We start from the raw sequence: 19,653 nt of genomic DNA on the forward strand, positions 1-19,653 counted from the left end.
CAAAGGCTTTACTGAAGTTCATGTAGACAACATCAACGGCTTTTCCCTCATCAGTCATCCTCATCATCTGTTCAGAAGTTATCTTTAAGTTATCTTCTCTCTTTAAGTTATTGTCTTTATTTTATTCAGTAAATGGCACTTGTGTACGATCAACGGTGCACAATTTTCACTACATTTTATTTTGAATATATGTGACAATAAAGGATATTCAATTCTTCAAAAAACTCGAACGAGTTAGAGGCATGAACATCCCTGCACAAAGCCATGCTGTCTATCACTAATAAGTCCATTTACTTCTAAACACATTTGGATCTTTTCCCTGAGAATCTTTTCCAATAATTTCCCTCCCACTGACTTGAGACTCGCAGATCTGTTACTTCCAGGATTATCTCTGCTACCCTTCTTACAACATTGGGTATTCTCCACCTGTGGCCAAAGAGGATACAAAGGTGTCTGTCAATGGCAGAGCTGGGAAAAGGCCAAGGTGAAAGCCAATAGAGTTTGAAATGGAGAGGCCGACCTCGAGCAGGGTCCCTGCCATCTGTCATGACTTCACGTGGAAAGTGGGGTGATGGAAACCTGCTCAGAAAGAACAATCACCAGCTGAGTCTGCAAGGCCTACAGCCAGGCCTGAAGAGAGAAATCCGTCCTGGTCAGCGTGGACGAGTTGGATCGAAGGGTCTGTTTCCATGCTCCATGGCAGCAGTCGGCAGCCAGAAGCCCACACTCCACAACAGAAGTGGGACTCAGCAATCAGGCACGCGGAGACTCCTCAGCCAATGACTGCCATTGTGCAGGGAGACACTGGTTATTGGGCGACCCAAGTGCCAATCTTCACGCACCAGATTGGCTTCTTTGGACAGTGCTCATACCGATTGGCAGGCTATTCACCAAATGATCCTGCGTAGCCTGGGGCACATGGTCACGCGACCTGAAGAAAAGGCGTGGCCATCTTGACCCCACCCCCCCACCCCCACATCCATGTGTAAGAGCCTATTCGTGACACAAAGGTGAGAAAAGAAGTGCGTGATTGACGTGTGCGGTAGTCATTTTATTTGGCGACATAATTTGATAAATGTGTTCTTTAAACTGAATTTGCCCTAGCTTCATGATGTTCTCTTCTTCTGCGGGCTGCTGTACAGGTAGCGGTAAAGACTGGCTCCTCGAGTTTGTGAAGTATGCAGCAGTCAATCAAAGGGAAGTACATTTTTTCTCCTTTTGGATCACTTTTTTTAACAGCTTCACAAGCTGACCTGATTGCTCCAAATCCAGCCTATCAACCAGGGGGTTGTGTGGTGCTTGGGTAGCTCTATTGGCTGGATGGTGGTTTTGAGAGGCACCGTGATGTAAATACTTTGAGGCTGAGATTACCATGAAGGTTCCTCTTTTTCAGCCTCGCTGTAGACGTGGTACCCAGTGTTGAAACCACCACCATTTGCCTCTTTCTAATGATAGCAGCCCTATGGTCTTCTGGGACTGTGGTGACTTGACCTTACTTTTATCTGAGATAATGTTTTTCTCAAGGAGCTCCCAACAGCACTTACTCAAACTTTTCATTGAACAATTAGTCTAAAAATAATCTATTCTTGTGGAGATATAATTGCATCAACTGTTTTAAAAATCAATAAAGCAGAGCCAGAAGGACCAAGAAACCTTGCATAGCCTAATGGGTATTATGTTGTACAGTCTAGACAAACAACAGCCTGTTATAGTTATACTTACAGAATCAAATCTTGCATACAATGTCCCAGACATCACTATCACCATCCCTGGATATGTCTTGTCCCTGTCCTCCCTAGGCAGATGAATCAACACATCTCCTTGTTGAACAACACTTAGAAGAAACCAGTTTTTAGCCAATTTGATTCACTTAACACGATATGAAGAAATGGTTGGAGGCACTGGATACTGCAAAGGCTATGGACCCTGACAACATTCTGGCAACAGTACTGAAGACTTGTGCTCCAGAACTCACCGCTCCCCTAGCCAAGCTGTTCCAGTACAACTACACCACTGGTACCTATCCCACAATGTGGAAAATTGCCCAGGTATGACCTTTACAAAAAAGCAGGACAAATCCACACCAGCTAATTAGCACCTCATCAGTGTATTTTCTATCACAGAGTAAACTCTAGTAAAGTGAACAAAGGTGTCGTCAACAGTGCTGTCAAGCAGCATCTACTTAGTAACAACCTGCACACTGATGCCCAATTTGCGTTCCGGCAGGGGCAGTCAGCTGCTGATCTCATTACAGCCTTGGTTCAAATATGGACAAAACAGCTGAATTGCAGAGGTGAGGTGAGAGTAACAGCTCGTGACATCAAGGCTGCATTTGACCAATTGTGTTATCAAGGAGTCCTAGCAAAATTGGAATCAATGGTTTTCCTCCAGGTGCTCCGATGTCCTCCAAAAAAATGTACATGTTAGGTGGATTGGCTAAGCTAAATTGCCCATAGTGTCCAGGGCTAAGTGGATTATCCATGGTAAATGAAGGGTTACTGGGATAGAGTAGGGAGTATGTCGGTGTGGACCCAATAGGCTGAATGGCCTGCTTCCACACTGTAGAGATTCTATGATTTCTATGAATAGAAACTGGGGCAAACTCTCCGCTGGTTGGAGTCATACCTGGCACATAGGAAGATAGGTGCAGTTTTTGGAGGTCAGTCATCTCAGCTGCAGGACATCTCTGCAGAAGTTCCTCAGGGTAGTGTGCTAAGTCCGAATTCCTACAGCTGCTTCATCAATGATATTGCCTCCATCATAAGGTCTGAAATGGATGTTTGCAAAAGATTGCAAAATGTTCAGCACTACTTGCAACTCCTGAAGCACTCCATTTTCAATTGCAACAATATCTGGACAATATCAAGGCTTGGGCTGACAAGTGGCAAGTAACATTCACATCACACAAATGCCAGGCAGTGACCATCTCCAACAAGAAACAAAAAAACCACAATCCCTTGACATTCAATGACATTACCATCTCTGAATCCCCAACTATCAACATCTTGGGGTTACCATTTTCCAGAAACTCACCTGGACTTGCCATATACAGTGGGTACAATAATTTATCAGAGGCTAGGAATACTGCAGCAAGTAACTCACCTCCTGACTCTCCAAAGCCTGTCCACCATCTAAAAGGCACAAGTTAGGAATATTTTGGAATATATCCACTTGCTTGGATGAATGCAGCTCCAACAATACTCAAGGAGCTTGATGCCATCCAGGACAAAGCAGTTTGCTTGATTGGAAACACATCCACAAGCACTCCCTATGCAATTGACACTCAATAGTAGCAGTGTGTACTAACTACAAGATACGGCAGAAATTGGCCAAAGGTCCTTAGACAGCATCGTCTAAACTCACAACCACTTCCATCTAAAAAGACAAGGGCAGCAAATGCATGGGAACATCACCAACTGCAAGTTGCCCTCGAAGCTACTCACCATCCTGATTTGGAAATATAATGCTGTTACTTCACTGTCATTAGGTCAAAAACCTAGAATTCCCTCCCTATTGGCATTGTAGATCTACCTACAGAACAAAAAACTACAGTGGGTCAAGTAGGCAGCCCACCACCACCTTTACAAGTGCATTTAGGGACGAGCAATAAATGCTGGCCAGCCAGTGACACCCATATTCCACAAGTGAAAGAAAAAAACCTAATGAAGTGAAACAAAAAAAACACAAATTGATGGATAAACTCAGCAGGCCTGGCAGCATCTGTGGAGTGAACGCAGAGTTAACATTTTGCCTTCAGTGACCAAAACATAACTTTGTTTTCACTGATGCTGCCACACCTGTCGAAATTCCCCAACAATTTCCATTTTCTTTGTTTCAGATCTCCACCATCTGCAGTTCTTTGTTTACATTAACTTGTTGAGGTAACTAGATTGGATTGCTCCACATGGTCAATGAGAAAGGGACAGGGTTTGTCCTATTCTTAAGAATTCTTGAAAAAAATAAAAGTCGGTTGAAATAAATTGGTTCAGGAAAAATGTACTTTAAGTTGTTCGTGCAGTTGAGTACTGTATACTACCTTAAGTTACCTGCGTTTAACATTTTTGCGTTTTCTTTTTATAGTCCACTGGCGCTTACTAAATGTTCAGATTTATATATTATATAGATTGTGCATTTAATAAAGCCTGACTCGATTTATAAATATTCATGAAATTCTTTTCGAGGCTCCAATTTATAATTATTATTGTGAAATTTTCAGTAATGTTCATTAAAGAAAAGTAATCCAAACATAAATTTTCAGTTTTAAATTCAACTTCAACACCAATTGTCAAAATGTATTTTTGAGAAAGTGGAGTGACAGTAAATTTATGTTTTTAAATTCATCATAGAATCATAATAGTTATAACATTCTATATAATTATGCACAACATATAATAACAATATATCATAGTACACAGTAGACAGCATGAAATATAAATCTAACTGGCCAATATTTGTGGTTAATGCTGCAATCTAGTTCATGAGCTGAGGGCAATCTTCACTGCATCAGTGTCCTTCATATTATGAGTTTCTGTTGAATATTGAACAATCTGTTGATAGTGTCTCTTTAAAGCACTTGTCTTCCACCTAAAGGAACAAACAAATATTTACTTTATACCAGTTTGAACCTCAATGTTCTTAGCATTCAGCATTAAGGGATCCCATTTTCTTTTCTCCCTTTCAATATTTGTTTTCTTCAATGCTAAGGATGTTGAAACTGAAAACTCTTGACCCAGCACAAGACTGAACATTAGCCTGGAGTCTAGAAATACATAGTCCTGACCTTGCATAAGGGTTTCTGCTCAGGTTAGTGAGGCACTGATGAGGCAAGTAGAGTACAAGCTGTGGAAAGTTGGGGGTGGGGGTGGGATGAGCAAGGGGAAGTAGACTTAATGATGGAAGTAGGTCCTCTTTGAGAAATACTGCCCAGGCTAGGACCCTGTCTTGACACTTGGAAGAACGGAAAATACCTTCTTTAATCAAATGCAGCCTCCTTACATAGCGTAGCAAATTTGATGGGATTAAGGAATCCATAATTTTTTTCTGGATTCTATAATTCTGTAGGTGAACAATGTTATACAATAGTTTGTGGCCACTTAAGTTGCTAGGTCTCCCTATCTACTGCGTACCTACCTACCAGTGGCAGACAGATCACAAGACATTGCCATCAGACCTCCTCAGTTTTGCTTGGATCTGTAGTGAAAGTCAAGGTTAGACCTGTTTCTTGGCACTTACACCGGGATACATTCAGTGCCCTAGCCCTAGCCACATACAAATTTGCAATCCAACGGATTTGCAGGATGCAGTTCCTCTGCCAGCTAACTTCCAATACTTCTCTACAGTTGTATTCTTCTCCTTGCAAGCTAGATAGAAGACTGGGGCCTACTCCAGGGCTGGGCCAAAGTATCCATTAATATGTCCAGGCAGCAGGCCACGGAAGGTATCATAGTACCTCACACAGTCTGCCTGTGTTCTGCACTTATGTCCACTCTCAGGTGTTCATTGAGTGGGAGCATGCAGTGTCCACTGGCATGATAGATGTCTTTACACCTACAATGTGCCACAAAAAGTAGGATAAGCAACTCAGTGGCAATCATTCAATGGATGCACAACAGTGATGTTCGTGGCATTGGCTTCCTGTTCTAATACAGTGACAAGGGATGCAGTGAGGTCTATATCAATGATGGGTCTTCAAAGTGATATCCGAAATTTTGAGATTTAGATAAGCCGGTCAGCAATTCTTGCCTAAATAGGTTTAAGTCCATAAGTGGAGTGCCATTTCAAATTTGAAATATAATTACCTTGGTTTTCTTTGTATAGTCTGAATTAAAGCTTAGTCATTAAGTAGCTATAGTGCACAATTATTTCCCAGTCACCCATTTCAGTTTCTTTATTTGCAATCTCACAGGATATCAAAGCAAGAAATTTGATTGTTCAAAGCCAGTTACAAACATGAACTTGGAAATATGACCCTTACTGGGTCATGGTGACTTTTCAAGTTTCTGAATGGCCTGTCCTTTGTTACTTGAATTTCAGGACAAGTTCAAAGTCAAAGCATTAAGATCATTTGCCAGAACTTTTCCAGAGAAATTGGTCTATTTCCATTTAATTATGAGCTGAATTAACCCGTCTTGACTGTTAAAATGATGAAGCATTCTCCACTTGGAAGCCTTGGTGCAGTTGTGAAAGCGCTCCAGAAGCTCAAGATCACCCAGGACAAAACAATTAAATTGATTGTAACCCCTTCCATTATTGTAACTTTCACACCGTCCACCATTTTTGTTGTGTCTCATAGCAGAAAGATTTACCATAACAAGATGTAATTCAACAACTAGGCAGATTGTCTTAAAAAGCATCTCTCAAATCGTTTCCTCCAGTAGGTCAAGGGCAAACAGTCTTATGAAAACAGCAGTGCTCAATAGACACTATTCTGAAATGGATACATTTTGACATTCCTTCATCTTTGCTGGATCATATCCAGGAATTGCCTACCTAAAAGTTGTTTAGAAGTAACTTAACTACGCAGACCGCGACAGTTCAAGAAGAAGGTTCACCACCAACTTCTCAGTCAGCTAGGGATAGACATCAAATACTAGTCATGATAGCAGCACCCATATTCTTCGAATGATTTTTTTTTAAGAATGAGAATAACAATGGGATCTTTAGGATTGCTTTCTTCATCTCTGGACTTCTGGTGAGAAACAATCTTGGAGAGCAACTATTATCCAGACACTGTGATTGTGGACAAAACTGGCATTAACTATGATTTGTACACCTACATTCAAATAGCTCAGAAACTGTCATTTTTAAATTTCACCAATGCAAAATGAGTTGTAGTATAAGGTCCTTGAGGGGCTACTTGCCTCTATAGATTATGTACCCCAGAACAGAAAGGTGGATGAGTTAAGGTGGATAAAATGGAGAACAAAAGCACACTGACAAACCAATTGAACAACCAATAAAAAATATAAACAGAAAGCATGTTAGCCCTGAATACTTTCAAACATTGGGCATTAAGTAAATAGTTGAAAAGCAACTTCGCCAGTGCTTTGAGTTATTGATGTAGATATTCCAAGTGTCTGAACCATATTGGAGCATGAGAATCATGAGCCCAATAATCTACGACCTTAGTCTCAAGTTTTAATATTCAAATCTGCTGACAAGAAAGGTGGTCCAACTGCAAGATCCTGTCCCAAGTCAACATGCCTGGCAAAGAGGTGCTAATCACTCAAAATCAGTTCTGCTGGCCAGTTGTTTGTATGCTTGACAGAAGACTCACAAGGCAGCTCTGACCTGTCAGGAAACTCCCAGGACTCAGGAAACTCCCAGGACAAAGGAAACAGTTTTGAAATATGTCAAAACATCCCTGAAGAGGTCAAAAACCCCACCAACTCATGGGAGTCCTTGGCTTGTGATTGCCATACTAGGGACGATTTATGAAGGCACAAACAAAAGAGACATTGTTGGGAACGGAGAGAGGGGAAGTTGAGGTATCGGACAGCACACAAACCTCCAAAAACCTCTTCCATCTGGTCCATTTAAAATGTGGTATAATGAGATGTTTTGGATGTATTCTGCCTATCCATTTCAATTGATTGGGGTACTCTGAAATCAAGAGTGGAGGCACCAGAAAACAAGCATGTGCAGGGGGACGTCTTAGATATTTCACTTGAGAATTGCATGTGGGAACTTACTATGTATTGGTGTGAATAAAAGAGTGTTAGAATAAATTGAATATGTTTACTTAGTGATAGGGAGCAAGCTGACTCAGGGACAATATATGTGCAGTGACCCATAGCCAAACAATTATCTCAATGTGTAGGAAGCAGTATTCACTTGAAATATAAGATAACTGCCCTGCAGGTGACAGGCTCAGCAAATTACTTAGCGGAAATCAGTCATTTCAAAACCCATGGAATCACAGTAGCAACATCTTTGATCCCAAGAGACTACCTAAGCAGAAGAGAACACCAGCTCAGGGAAAGTTCTGGAAGTATTCTGTCTATCTGTACTTCAACAGAAACTGCTAAAGAAGCATCTGTAATTAACAATTACCAGTACCCACAGAACTGATCATGGGCATTGGAATGACCCAGGGCTGAATATCACAATGTTCGCGCAAGTGTAATTTTACTTACCGTCTAATGTTCTCTGCATCCTCGATGGTATCTGGTAAAGGCACTCCCTTTGTTTCAGGTAAAAGTAACACTAGGACACCAGCAAACAAACCGGTCACCCCTGGGAATGAATTGACAGAGACTCAAAAGAGGAAAAATGTAAACAAAGTAACAGATATCAAACATAGAGTTTAAATAATGTAGAAAAAAATGGTTTAAATCAATTTTTCTTACAAAATATTCAGAAAAAGAGAAGCAGAGTTTTAGAGGAAGAGGTACAAATATATGAGTAATGATGGACCCTTTGATCCGTGCAGCCTATGCAATGTACCGACATAAATACAGAACTTTGTGCATTACAAGACAGACACTCCCCACCCCAAATGAAACATTAGCTCAGATCTTCCATGAACCTGTAATCATCGTTATATTACTGCTGGCCTCAAACTTTTCAATATCTCATTATGCTTTGCATTCTACCCCAGGTCTTCTGAGCCTGGCTTCTTTAGAAATACAGAGCGCAGCGTCCATAAAGAACTCCTTTGTGATGCCAGTACTTGACTGGAAACGCCCTCTTTTTACAACACTATCTGCCACACGGTAAGTTCAAGTGTCCTGTGTGAATGTTAGTGAATGGATAGGTGGGTGAGATGATATCTGGGTAGGGTGGTGTGGGTAAATGGACTGCAGGTGTTTGGGTGAAGGGGGGATTCTCAGGGTGGATAGTCCAGGGTTGTGCAGGCTTTGTCATGTAATTGTTGATGGTATAGTGTTGGGGGGAGTAGGGTTGGTGGGGAAGCTGGGAGTTCAGGGGTTATCTGGTTTGGGTCAGATTTCAAAATCATCTGAAAGGGGTCAGTGTGAGTGGTAGCCTGGGTGGGTGGAAAGTCAGCTGGTTAGTAACTTAGAAGTTTGACTAGGCTTTATTGTCCCTAACACTTCCTGGTAACTATCCAGATAAGAACTGTCCGAAGTCTCCAAATTTAATTTAGAAATTTTTGTAGAGGGGACTGGGGATTGGGTGAATTACCCATTGGAAGTTCAAACATCCTGGTAATTCCCAAGGATGTCAGTGCATTGCCATCCCAACACACAGCTTGAATTTTACATCCAGTCTTGGACTGTGGCAGACATGTGGACAGCCTAAGAATCAAAACAACCCTGTTTGTGTTTGGTTCACTAGATGAGAAAAATAGAGGCGAAGAAAAGAAGCATTGAGGAAACCACTAAAAAGAATTAATTTGGGATTTGTCACATGTCTAAGGGTACACCTTTCACATAATGGAATGATTGCCTGTGACAAAGGCTTAAACTAAGCTCAATATACTCACCAAAAACTACAAGAGGCATTTCAATCCAGATAGCAGCCAACCTATACACGATGAAAGGGGAAACAACTCCTCCGATGTCACATAGCACTCCACACGCAGAAACAGCAAAGTTCCTGATAGAGAATATAATGGTTTATATCCTCAACCTTATGAGGCTTGCATGTTCACATTTCCAAAATCATGACACAAATGTAATTTGCTTTGTTACCTGATTATCTGTGTGAATTTTGGACCTACTTTGCTGTAACCATGACACGACTCTATACTGAGAGGAGCCAATTAAAACAATCGCAAATGTTGAAAATCTGAATCAAACAAAAACAGAAAATGCTCGAGAGACTCAGCAATTTCCAGTTTTGTTTATACTAGGAAGTTTCCTTTCCCAAATATTTCTTGATCTTGTGGGATTAAATCTACTTTCCTGCTCCAGCAATAATCTAGGAAGCTGATTGGAAATTCATTAAACTCTGTTTAAATGACAGGAGGCTCCCAGGAAATTGAGACAGGGGTTCTAGCAATTGAACAAATACCTAAGAGAGTGATGCTGTGAGACTCTTCACAAAGCACATTATTAGGCTTCTGCATGTTCAAAGCTGAGGGAGGAGTCTATTTGTTAAATCTCTTCAGCTGGCAAAATGATAACTCTAAATAAAACATTGACTCAGATGACAGACTGAGCAATAATTCAGACCCCAGGTTGAGCATCAACACAGACCCCAGAGTGAGCATTGATTCTGACCACAGATCAAGCATTGACTTGGCTCCCAGATCATTGATTCAGATTCTGGACTGACGTTGACCCGAGACTGACATCGACATGGACCCTAGACTGACACCGACTCAAACCCCAGATTGATCATCAGCCTGGACTCTGGACTGTCATGAGTTTGGACCCTAGGCCTGAGGTAAAAATATTAATTTGAGTACTCAGACACAGAAATTTTGAGTTATTCTGAAATTGAATTCTAACTATCACATCAGAAATGTTACTTTTGACAAGAAAATTTGAAGACAGTTTATGTCTGACTGAACAAATAATGATGGGAACACTTCCAAATCATAGAATCATTGGCCCCAATGTTTATGAGGAAGCAGTGGGATAGCAGGATTCAGGGTTAGTAGTAGATGGGATGCCTAAAAATATGGGGAAAGTAAAAGTGTAAGTATTTGTAGCAGTCAAAAGAAGATTCATTTCACTGGTAGTTAGGATGTGGTTGGGGAAGTTGTCTGAGGAAAGCTTGGGCTTTGTAGTTTACAAGAATGAGACATGATTTTATTGAGGCTTACAAGTCCTTGAAGTTACTTAGCAGAGTGGATGCCAAAAAAAGTTTCCCTTTGTAATAGCACCTAACAGATGGAATTTTACATGAATCTGATCAACATGAGTTATGGCGAGATAGAGTCATTAGAGGCACACAAAATGGAGACAGGCCCTTTGGACCAACTTGTCCATGCTGACCAAGTTTCCTAAACTAAACTAGTCCCATTTGCCTACATTTGGCCCATATCCCTCTAAACATTTCCTTTCCATGTACCTGTCTGCATGGTTTTTTAAATGCTGTAACTGTACCTACATCTGACACTTCATCTGGCAATTCATTCCATATAAACACCGCCCTCTGTGTGAAAAGTTGTCCCTCAAGTCCTTCCCCTCTCAACTTAAAAATATGTCCTCTCGTTTTGAACTCCCTACCCTAGGGAAAAGACCTTGGCTATTCACTTTATCTACACCCCTCATAATTTTATAAACCATTATGAGATCACCCCTCAACATCTTACGCTCCAGGGAAAAAACGTCCCAGCATATCCAGCCTCTCCTCAAAACTCAAACACTTCAGTCCCGGTAACATCCTGCTAATTCTGGCCTCTACAGCATTCCTGATTTTAATTGCTCCACATCTGGTGGTCATGCCTTCAACTGCCTAGTCCATAAGCTCTATTCCCTCTCTTCAACTTTCTGCCTCTCTACCCTGATTTTCCCTTTTAAGATACTCCTTAAAACCTATCTATGTGGCTTAGGGTGTTATATTTTGTTTCCTCATACCTCTATGAAGTGATTTGAGGTGTTTCATTATGGTAAAGGGGTCAAATAAATATAAATTGAAACACAGAAAACAGGGAATGTTAGAAATCTGAAATGGAAACAGAAAATGTTGGTTGCTCAGGTCTGCTAACATCCATGGGAAGAGAAAAGAATTAGATTTGTGGTAGAATCAGATAAGAAGTCCAATGACACTCATCTCAATGTCAAGATCATCTCACTCCATCTTTTATACTTTGCACAGGTAGTATGGCAAGGTTTTTGCTAGGTAGCTATGAGAAGTCAATTGATAGGGATCACCACATGTTATATGACTTTTTAAGGTCACAGCTTGCCTCATTAATACTGAGCCTTGCACCTTATCAAAATTGCCGAACAAGCTAGATGTCGGGCAAACATGAAAAGGAAGCCAAAATGGATTCAGCTCACCATTTGCTCTGAATGACCATGTTGCTTGCAACTAAACCAGACCCTAGGGCACATTTAACTGGCACAAAATGCATTCAACCCCACTCCATGGACATTGGAATCTGGCATCTGCCAACTCATTACAGCCAGTTCTCCCATTCTTTTTTCTTCCCCTGCGCAGATCTTCAACATCCATGCATGGCAGCATCTTCTGAAACCAGAAGTCCATGCTGCAAGCAGCGATGGCATGCCAATCAATATGTGCAAATCCTTGGAGAGCGAAAATTGATTGTAACCATCCTGGCACTTCTACTTTGCACTGGCAGTGCATTGCAGGGTGCACTAGAAACTAACATTGAAAGGCTGCAGCTGAGGCACTTTGTGCGCAGGGGCAACTTGCAGACTGAATTAGGCCGCATTTTGGAATGCTTGCTTTTTTTTAAGCACCTAGTTGCTTAGCGACTTCCTGCATGCTGACAGCATCCGTGCCTTGCCGTGCTTGTTGTACTAATTAGCTCAATCACAAAACAAACAGCTTGCCTTGCTGCTGAGCATCCTCAGTCTGGGTGGGGTTGGGGGGAGGGCATACACACCTTGCTGAATGGCAGTGTGTTACATCAATCTCACACCTGCACCAGCAGCCTACATACCAACTGCACATGCAGCAAGCAAGCAACCATGTCTATAAGTCTTAGGGGTGTAGTCCTCACTGAAGTCCATGGAGGCACGTGTCAGTCAGGGGTTCTGGCACAGTAAGTATGGGGTAGCCTTCCGTACCAATCTCCCAAACCATTCAATGGAATTGTCACAGTCAAGCATCCGGTTGGGGTGTTCCAGGTCAGAGATCCGACGTGCGCAATGGTGAAGAAAATGGCTGAAAGAACACTCTTAAGTGGGCAGAGTAAGTGAATTAAACTGTATTGGAGGGGACTGCAGCAAAAACTGATCATAAGGCTTTTAAAGAGGAAGAACATTGATCACAAACCAGTGTAATGTACGCACATGGACTGCCTATGCCCTGGCCATCCTACATATTCTCTGTATCTTACACTTTTATTGCACTGCACTGCTGGACAATTCTTTGACAGCTACATCTTTGTGGAGTGAGAAAACCAAAAATTAATAATGTTGAATGAGGAGGGACAAAGTGTAACTGTGAACTAGTGCTATGGGTATGCTTTGCTCCTCCTGTTTCCAGATGATGCGGTAGGGTCTCAGGATAGACCTCCATTCCTGGACTTTCTCTGTGGCTATGTGGTGCTGCTGGATGGTGTGAAAATGCTCTTGGTTCTTAGAAACATTTATGCAGGAACTGAGTGTGACAGGCCTTTATCACTTGTGCCACCAAAGTGCCCTCAACATGTTTTGTTCTTTCACTCCCACAATGCTTTAGTGTATTGCCTGGTTCTGGTTCAGCAGCTGGGATGGAGGGAACAACTACTCAGTTGCTCAGCACATTGACCCTAGAGGTTTGGTGGGGCCAGCCCAGTGACAGTTGTGTTTATCAGGGCAGACATGCGAGCGTCTTCTTGCCAAAGGCATGAAGACTGTACTTTGTGTCAATGTCCAGAGGTTGGAGGAGGACAGACAGGGTGGAGATAGAGGACATGCACACCCAAGTGACGTGCAGAGGAGTCTGTGTGTGGTTCCACCTCTGGCTGAGTGCTTCCTGGCTGCTCTTTGTCACGTGCCCCCAGTGCCGGGGACCAATGGGTGGTAATGAAGTGCAAGTGTGCATTTTACAGCAGCCAGTGAAGGTGCTGGGCCTGGATCTTCATGACAGCCACCAATCTGTCCATGGATGCGCTGTACAGTAAAAGACAGGACTACAAGGAGCATTGATATCCAGAAAAATCTTGGGGTGTAAGTCCATAGCTCACTGAAAGTGGCAGCACAATTGGATAAGATGGTAAAGAAGGCATATGGTATGTTTGCCTTCATTGGTCAGGGCATGTAGTATAAAAATTGGCAAGGCATGTTGCTGTACAAAACTTTAGTTAGGCCACATTTGGAGTGTTACATGTAATTCTGGTCGCCACACTATAGGAAGGAGGTGGACGCATCAGAGAGGGAACAAAAGAGGTTGATCAGGTTGTTGCCTGGATTGGAGTGTACTAACTATAAGTAGACGTTGGACAAATTTGGATTGTTTTTGCCATGTGTCAGAGGCTAATGAGATGAAGAATGGGTATAGAAGTATATAAAATTATCAGAGGCATGGACAGCATGTACAGTCTGAGTTTTTTCCCAGGGTGCAAATGTCAAATACTAGGATGCATAGATTTAAAATGAGAGGGGTAAAGTTTAAAGGAGATGTGCGAGGCAAGTTTTTTATGCAAAGGGTGGTAGGTGCCTGGAATGCGCTGCCAGGGAAGGTGGTAGAAGCAAGTATGGAAGTAATATTTAAAAGGTGTTTAGATAGTCACATGAACAGACAGGGAATAGAAGGATATAGACCATTTGCAGAAAGATGGGATTAGTTTAGAATGGCAGTATTGTCTTTACAGACATGGTGGGTTGAAAGGTCTGTTCCTGTGCTGTACTTTTCTATGTTCTATATTAAGTAAAATACCTGGATTGTGATGTTACTACCTTCATATTAAATCTTCACAAAGGGATGCATAATTAATCAATTCTAAAACAGTATTTTCCACATTTGAACGCTTGCAAGTTTGCTTTGATATTTGCAGTACTTGTCAATAAATCTAACTGTTAAAATTGAATTTAATTCCTGGCAAAATGATTTGACTCATGCTGGATATAAAGGCTACTGGTTTTCCTTTAAATTATTTTGTACTTACCGTAAAAATGTAGGATATAGCTCCGTGTTTACAAAACAGACCATCTCGAAAACTACAGTTATCCCCAGTCTGCCCAAGCACGCAACTGCTGTTTTCAGCCAAGTTAAATCTGAATTGAAAAATAAATTTACAATTTGCAAAACATAATTCTGAGAAAACCATCCAAATATTTCACTAGTTTGCTATTTATTTTGCCAAGTTAAACAAAATCACTCAGTTCCAAGGAGGTCAGTTAATTAAACTTAAGTTTGTGAGAAGCAAGTTGTGTCTAATAAATTTGAAGAAGTATCAGTACATTGATAAAGGAAAATATGTAGATATTGTGTATCTGTGAATAATCCACAAATAAGTGGGTTTTCAACTGGTGTAAGCTGCCACATTGGGGATTAATAAGATTAAGACACACAGCATTGAAAGTAATGTGACAGCTCAGATAGAAAATTAAAGGAATAAAAATAATGCAGTTATTAATTAGTGTTCTTGAAATAGGAGGATATGGACATTGGTCCTTTCCTCTAATAAATGTTGGGACCTTTTTTTTCCAAAGTATCATAATCGGGATTGTAGTAGTTAAAGAAAAACTTAAGGTTTTAAAATAGGGAGCATGGTTAACTGATACATGACTTCAAGGAGATATAGAGAAGTTAATAAATTGGGTATTTAGATGGCAGATGAAAATTAATTTGGAGAAATGGGAGATGATGCCTTCCAGGAGAAAGCCACAGTGAATATTTACATTAAACAGTAAAACTTCAAGAGAAGAAAATCAGAAACACATGGGATTTTAGAGAGCAGAATTTAGAAAACTGTAGAGGACAAACTAAATTAACGCCATAAAATTGTTGGTTCAAACTCATTCCAATGAAGTGTATCAGTGAGGAATAAAATTTAGGGTGGGATGTAGAATGCTTATCATATAGACTGCTTTTTCCTCGATATTATCAAGCTTCATGAATGTTGTTGGAGCTATACTCATCCAGGAAAGTGGAGAGTATTCCATTGCACTCCTGGTTTATGCCTTGTATGGTTTATGCCATTTCTTAGTTGATTGAGTTAAGTTTCTGGTCCTTGATGACTTCTCCACAGGATGTTGATGGTGGGGACGGTGAGATGTTGACAGATGGTGAAGGTATTTAAGCATGTTGATTACGTAAGATGCAACTTTCAAATAGGACTTGGTTGGTGATTTTAAGCATTCTTAAAGTATTTTCAATATGTTGGACGTACAATCAGTTATGAAGCTCATTTATTTCAGTGCCATTCCATTCACTACATTATCCTTAATCACACAATTACCCCCCATAATGTAAGAGAGACATTATTGATTCTGACTGAAGATATTCTTACCAATATTGTTATGGTGCAGAAGAAGGCCATTCAGCCCATTGTGCCTGCATCAGTCTATAACCTTGTGCCAATCTCCTATTATTTCCCCATATGTCTGCTCACCATTTCTATCCAGATAATTATCCTCTGCCCTCTCAAATACTTCAATGGAACCTGCCTCCACCACGTTTCCAGGTAGTGCATTCCATACTCTAACATCATCCTTGATTCTTTGAATATCACTTTAAGTTCTATGCAATTCTGTTCTCTTCTTTTATGAGAACAAATTGCTTCTCCCTATCCAGTCTATTGAGCCTACTCATGACTTTGAAAATCTCTATCAAATCTCCTTTTAGCCTTCTTCACTTCAAGAACAGTCCCAACTTCCTCAGAACTGAAGTTTCTCATTCCGGGAACCATTCTTGTAAATTGCTTCTGTAATCTCTCCAGTGCATTCACATCTTTCGTATAATGTGGGCCCATAACTGTACACAGTGCACCAGCAGAGGTCTGACAAGTGTCTTGTGCAAGTTCAACATCATCTCCCTGCTCTTGTACTCCATGCTCCTACTAATAAAGCCAAGAAAACCATATGCTTTATTAACTGCACTTTTCACCTGTCCTGCCACCTTCAATGATCTGTGCATGTGCACAGCAAGGTCCATCCACTCCTGCAGAATTGTACCTCCTATTTTATATTGTCTTTCAATGTTCTTCTGACCAATATGCATCACCTCACACTTCTTTGCTTTGAACCTCATCTGCCACCAGTCTGCCCACTCCATCAACTTGTCTGTGTCCTTTTGGATTACACACTGTCCTCCTCTCAATTTACGGTTCTTCAAGTTTAGCGTCATCTGCAAACTTTGAAATTGTCTCCTGCATACCAAGGTCCAGATCATGAACCTACATATGGAAAAGCAAGAGTCCCATTAATGAACACTGGGGAACTGCACTACAAACCTTTCTCCAGCCTGAAAAATATCCGTTGACAATTACTTTCTGTTTCTTATCATGCAGCCAATATTGTAACTATGTTTCTACTGTCCCTTTTCTACCGTGACCTATAAATTTCATAATTTTCATAATTTCAATCTGTTAATCTTCATAATTTCAAATCAGCATGAACTAGTACACTGAACTTGTATAGATTAACATTAACCTGTACCCTAAATTCTATAGATCAGTGTTAATCTGAAGCCTCAATTTTACAAACAGTATTAACTGACATCCTGAGCTTCTACAGACTAGTGTGAATCTGTGTGCTCACAAATGCAAACAATAATTATTCTGAGTCCTCAACACTTTAGACCCTATGCTAACCGATACCTGAGCTTGAGCAAATCAGATTGAATCTGTATCATCACTGTTACAGATTAATGTTGTGCTACCTTCAATTAGTTATGCATGTATACACCCAGGACTCTTGTTCCTATACAATTTAGAAATGTACCATTTTACAGTCTCTCTACAGTTCTTCCTACTAAAATGAATCAGTTCACACCTCTGCATTAAATTTCATCTGCCATTTGTCTTCCCATTCCATTAACCTGTCTGTGTCCTTTGAATTCTGTTCTATCCTCACATTTCATAATGCTGTCCAGTTTCATATCATCCACAAATTTTAAAATTGTGCCCTGTACACCAATGTCTAGATCACTAACAAATTTCAGGAAGAATAAGTGTCCTAACTCCACTATAAACCTTATTCCTGTCCTAATAAACATTAATTAACCATTACTTTCTGTTTCCTGTCACACAACTAATTTTATATCCATGTCTGTCCCTTTTATTCCATGAGTTATATTACTCTTTCGAGAAGATTCCCCGTTCCTGAGGTTAAATTAACTGACCTGTAGTTGCTAAACTTATCTCTAGATCCTTTACGGACATGGATGTTATATTTGCAATTACCCAGTTCTTTGGCACCACCTTTGAGTTTAACGAAGAGAGGAAAATTATAGCCAGTGCTTCCACAATTTCAACTTTCATTTCCCCCAGTATTCTTGGATATATGTCTTTCACCTTATCAACTTTTAAATACTGACAGCCTATCTAATTCCTCTACCTTCCCAGATTTTTAATTCTTCCCAGATTTTCAACCCTTCAAGTGTCTGAATTACTTCCATTTTCAGTATGACCTAAACAGCATCTTCTTCCATGTAAAGTTAAATGCCAAGCATTCACTTAATACCTCAACCACGTCCCTATGCGTAAGTCTCACTTTTGGTCCCCAATCATCCACTCACTCACATACCAATCTATTACAATTTATATAACTATGAAAGACTTTTGGCCTCCCTTTTATGTTAGCTGCCACTCTCTTTTCACACTCTCTCTTTGCTTTGCTTATTTTCTGTTCACTTCCCTCTGAACCTCCTATTTTCAGCCTGGTTTTCTGTTGTTTCAAGCATCTGATGTATGTCATTAGCACGTTGTTTCTACTTCATATTTATCTCTTTTGTCACCCGGGAAGCTCTGAATTTGTTTGGCCTACTTTTCCCCTTTGTGGAAATACACCTTGACTGTGCCCAAACTAGTTGCTGATTAAAGGCCACCCATTTTCAGTTACCGTTTTGCCTGCCAGCCTCTTATTCCAATTTATCTGGCCCTGATCCATTCTTACCCCACTGAACTTTGCTTTTATCCCATTTACGTATTCTTACTGTGGATTGTCCCTGTCCTTTTCCATAGTCAATCTAAACCTTGTGGTACAATGATCACTGTTACCTAAATATTCCCAACTGTCACTTAGCTCACCTCAGACCCAAGATCCAGACCTAGCAGTCCCATCTTTTTGTTGGATTGGTAACATACTGCTGTAGAAAATGTATCTGCACAATCTCTAGGAATTCTTATATCCTGAGCTTGAATAAGTCGAGAGTTTGCCTGTATCATGAGCTTGCACAGGTCAGAGTGAATCTGTAAATTCATCACCACAAATCATGTGACCCTGTACCAAGAGCTTGTATCAATGATTGCTAACCTGTATCATGAACTTGCGCAGACAAGCATTGATCCCTATCCTCAATTCCATAGACCAGTGTTAACTTGTATCCTCACCATTACAAACCAGTGTTAACCTGTACCCTGAGCTTGCACAACCCAGTGTTAACCTGTATTCTGAGCTTGCACAACCCAGTGTGAACCTGTATTCTCACCAATGCAGATCAGCTTAACCTTTTTTCTTAGGTTGTATATATTAGATTGAACCTGTATCCTCATTTCCACAAACCAATATGAATTTATATCCACAACTGCAGATTGGTGCAAACCTGTATTCTTATCACTTAGACCAGTGTGAACATGCATCCTCATCTCAAGAGACCAGTTTGAACCTTCCTAATTCCTCAATGCTACTGACCAGTATGAACTGGAATCCCCATCACTATAAACCAGTTTTAATGTATATTTCTCACCAATACAGTTCAGTGTTAATTTGCATCCCATTTTATTATACACCAGTGTGAATCTATATCCTGAGCTCCTGAGATATGAAGTGGTACAGAACAAATATGTTCATGATAGTTAGTGAATTACATTTATGACAGATTAACATTATAATATAATTAGTCTGATGTTTCTACTGTTACATTACAAGCTCAGATCAACATTACAGTGCAACTGGATAA

At 40.6% G+C, this 19,653-nt stretch overlaps 1 protein-coding gene across 1 annotated transcript in view; it reads right to left on the reverse strand.

The window, feature by feature from the left end:
* Positions 1-4,317: 4,317 nt before the first annotated feature.
* LOC109917127 (solute carrier family 22 member 2-like) overlaps positions 4,318-19,653 on the reverse strand; it is a 34,706-nt gene continuing 19,370 nt past the window's right edge. Inside the window, exons 8-11 of the mRNA XM_048601071.1 lie at positions 14,696-14,804; positions 9,446-9,558; positions 8,136-8,235; positions 4,318-4,584 (exon numbers count right to left, since the gene is read on the reverse strand). Coding sequence (XP_048457028.1) covers positions 4,476-4,584; positions 8,136-8,235; positions 9,446-9,558; positions 14,696-14,804 — 431 coding nt within the window. The 3' untranslated portion in view covers positions 4,318-4,475. The remainder of the gene's footprint in view (positions 4,585-8,135; positions 8,236-9,445; positions 9,559-14,695; positions 14,805-19,653) is intronic.

Source organism: Rhincodon typus, chromosome 9, assembly GCF_021869965.1.
Source record: "Rhincodon typus isolate 14 chromosome 9, sRhiTyp1.1, whole genome shotgun sequence".
NCBI classification, from domain to species: domain Eukaryota; kingdom Metazoa; phylum Chordata; class Chondrichthyes; order Orectolobiformes; family Rhincodontidae; genus Rhincodon; species Rhincodon typus.